This window comes from Telopea speciosissima, chromosome 8 (genome assembly GCF_018873765.1).
Source record: "Telopea speciosissima isolate NSW1024214 ecotype Mountain lineage chromosome 8, Tspe_v1, whole genome shotgun sequence".
In the NCBI taxonomy this organism is placed as follows: domain Eukaryota; kingdom Viridiplantae; phylum Streptophyta; class Magnoliopsida; order Proteales; family Proteaceae; genus Telopea; species Telopea speciosissima.
The window spans coordinates 50,394,850-50,398,298 of NC_057923.1; the positions used below are offsets into that span (position 1 = coordinate 50,394,850).

Below are 3,449 nucleotides of genomic sequence, written 5' to 3' on the forward strand. Positions count from 1 at the left end.
GTGATTGAAATTAGTTTCTTATTATAATACTACTAAATATGAAACATGTGTTAGTGAATTTTTATTTTAATTTTGAACTGCTTGGAACCATTTAAGAATCAGAATCGATCTACCCGTTAGTTAATGGTCTTGGATCTCAAGTTTAGAACCGATTAATTTATTAGTCCGATTATGATCCTGACTCTTGACCCCTTAGGACTGAAACCGTTAAAGAACCAAACGGATAGCCCAGAACCGGACCATGACACCCGTAATGGATTTACTGAATTCGGATACCCCAAAACCGATTTTCGTATTAACACCCCGTTTGGAAAGCTCAGAAATTCCCCCGACAAAAGCTGCTCTGCTTTCAGTGGTTTTTTAGTTTTTTTTCTCTCCTTTTCATGATTCCCCAACAATTATAGTGAAAGTTTAACATAAACGTACAAATGGTACCTATTCTGTATGATATTTGACAATTAATTTTGATCCGTCAGATTCTTTCGTATCGGGGCCCACTTCATATGCCAGCTTTGGAAGCATAGACGAATGACGATAAATTTCTCTCTTTCTCTTGGAGAGACAAGAAGGCAAAGAAGCTCGGCCTCAGCTCCAAGGTCGATCATGGCATCCTCTGCTCAAGAGCATCATCATCCTCAAACCCTATCCTCGCACGGAGCCACCACAGCTCCGCCACCAACACCGTCGACGGAACCCAACCGTCACTCCTCTTCCAACGCAGCCGACGCTCTCTCCCGACTACTTCATCGCCTCCCTCCAACACTCTCTCTCCCACCTCGTCTCTCCCCTCCCACCACCTCTCCTCCAATCATCTCCTTATCTCCACAAAACAACCCTAATCTCTCCAACGAGGTTCTTTCCTCTTCATCCCAACTCGGTTTCTTCCAACTCACCAACCACTCAATCCCCTCCCAACTCGCTCTCTCAGCCGAGTTAGAATCGCTCTCCCTCCTCAATCTCCCTACCGACCAAAAACAAAAATTCTTCCCTAGAAACTGGCCTCTTGGATTTGACGACGACGACGAAGAAGACGATGGAGATGGAAACGGTGATGTATCCCTCTGCTTGTCCGCAAATTGTCCCACCGAGTCAACCGAGTTAAACTTATCATCTCTGACCCAGTTCAGTCAAGCTCTGGAAAAAATTGGTTTGGAGATCGTGGAAGCGTTATCGCGAGCCTTAGGGTTCGAGAATCCTCTGTGTTTAAAGAAATAGAACCAAGAATCTCAATCTCGTCCTTGGAGTTCATTGATGTGGATTTCAGAGGGAGTTGCAGGTAACAAACCGGTATTTAATGGTCGGTTTTATCCTTATATAGTGGCACTACAGTATCAGATCAGGTGCAGGAAGTATTCCTTGCTTTCAGATTCTGGATGGATTTCTGTTTCTCCGCAGGTTGATTCCGTTCTCGTCACCGTGGGAGACATTGCTCAGGTGAATCTTTAACTCGGTTTTAAATTTCAACTCTTGACTCGCAACTCACCTGGTTTGACCCGGTAGTATGGGGCTCAAAATTTTTTGCCACTAAAAAGTCGTGAGGGAGTAGGAAGCATGTCTGGAACTAGACGTGAAAGCCGCCAAGTGGGGATTGAGCTCCTCTCCTGTGTGGCACGATGTGCAGCACACATCGTGCGATTGAGAGGCTTTGATCTACACGCCAGTGCACAGGCATGTGTGCTGCCGTATGGATCAGACAGAGCTCCCCAGTCGCATGATGTGCATTGCATGCTGTGCTACGTACAGTGTGCTGGAGAAGAGCTGGATCCGCAAGTGGGGCCCTGACAATCCCCATTAACGAAGGTTTATTAGATATGCCACGTCAGTTGAAGACCCCAACCAGCTAGGGTCAACACGTGGAAATAAAGAGCAAATCCAACTCAAATTCCCAGTTTTTCCATGGTCGGTTGGTTGGTGGGCCCAACAGATAATCAGCTATCCAGTGGAAAATCACCAATAAGCATCACCACATTTTTTATTTTGAAAGCATTATCATGGGTTATGGGGCAACAGGCCTTTTGCTATAACCAAAGTCCAGTCATATGGGACCTAACCCACCTATTTTATATCTTCTCTGGTTACAAGTTGAAATAAAGCACGGAGGTTGGGACCCACTCCATTGATGACTGAACCCTACATTTGTCTTGGTCCTTTTTTTTGTTTGTTTCACAGTTTTTCTTCAGCCATGCTGAATAGATTATCTCTAGAAACATAGGAAATTGACTTTATAATTGGATGAAAAAAAAATTTACCAAGTTTTCCTTAAGCCAATGTAGGGCCTTAGATGCGTGTGGGAGGGTATTTGAAGGGTATTTTAGAGAACATACTAAATTTTATAGGGATTTGTGAATCATTGGATTGTGTGGTGACCTTTCATCCATGTAGTAGAGGAAAACTCTTTTTAAAAGTAATTAATTTTTTTTTTTTGTATAAGGGTTGGAGTTAATGATGATCCAAAGTCTAATCATAACGTGACATATCAATGGTGAAGGAAAACTTTTTCTAGAAAATATTATTTTTCTCTTTATTCTTGGGAAAGAAATCCTAACACCCACAATGTAGAGATGCTTTCCCACTCCCTTTCACATTTTGACCATGTGAGTCGTACAGTTACACTTTCTCTTATCCTGGATTATGTGAGTTTTATTGATGAAATTGTAACACACACCGTGATTGATGAGGTGTGGGAGAGAACATGCTAGCAGGGCCTTCTTCAATGGTTCAATGATTAAGACTTTGATTGTAACTCTGTGTGTGTGTGGAGGTATGGAGCAATGGGAAATTGAAGAAGGTGAGAGGGACGGCGGTGGCAAGTTTAGGAGACGAAGACAAGTCGCGATGTATATCAATGTCGTTATTAGTTACTCTCCCAATAGAGAGTTCTATCTCTCCACTCCTTCCTTTGGCACTGACAGTACTGGAGGATGGTGACGATGATGATGATCACACTAGAGCCAGAGCCAGAGGTGGTGAAAAGGAAGTTCAAAGCGATGATCACCACCACCAAGGAGGTGAGATGACTGAGATTGAGAAGAGGGTATTGTTCCAAACATTTTGTTTTGAAGATTACGCTTGGAGAGTTTATCATGAAAGGCTACTCTTCAAGGATCCTCTTGGCAGATACCGCCTCACCTAGAAGTATAAATTTTGTGTAGATTTGGATTTCATGATCCAAACTTTGGCTAGTCTCATTCTTCTCTCTTTTTCTGTTTTTATTTTGAATTATTATTTTGTTTTATTTCAATTTTAATTTTTGGGTTGTCATTTGATTAGTTTATTCAATCCAAAGCATTGCACCATCTTCTTTACAAAGCTTTTTGTTGTTTGTTTTTTAAATGTCTGATCAATGTCACATTTTTAATTACTTCTTGATGGATAGTGGAGTAGGTGGGGGATTGGAATTTGAACCAACCTTTCTATTTACATGGGAAGTACTTGTCTGTCTGGGAGTG

At 42.2% G+C, this 3,449-nt stretch overlaps 1 protein-coding gene across 1 annotated transcript; it reads left to right on the top strand.

Annotated features, from left to right (window-relative positions):
* The first annotated feature begins 578 nt into the window (after positions 1-578).
* On the top strand, positions 579-3,165 carry LOC122671709 (gibberellin 2-beta-dioxygenase 4). Its single transcript, XM_043869091.1, is given in 3 exon segments — positions 579-618; positions 652-1,434; positions 2,762-3,165. Coding segments are annotated over 3 exon segments (1,170 nt in total). The 5' UTR covers positions 579-603; the 3' UTR covers positions 3,134-3,165.
* Positions 3,166-3,449: the final 284 nt, after the last annotated feature.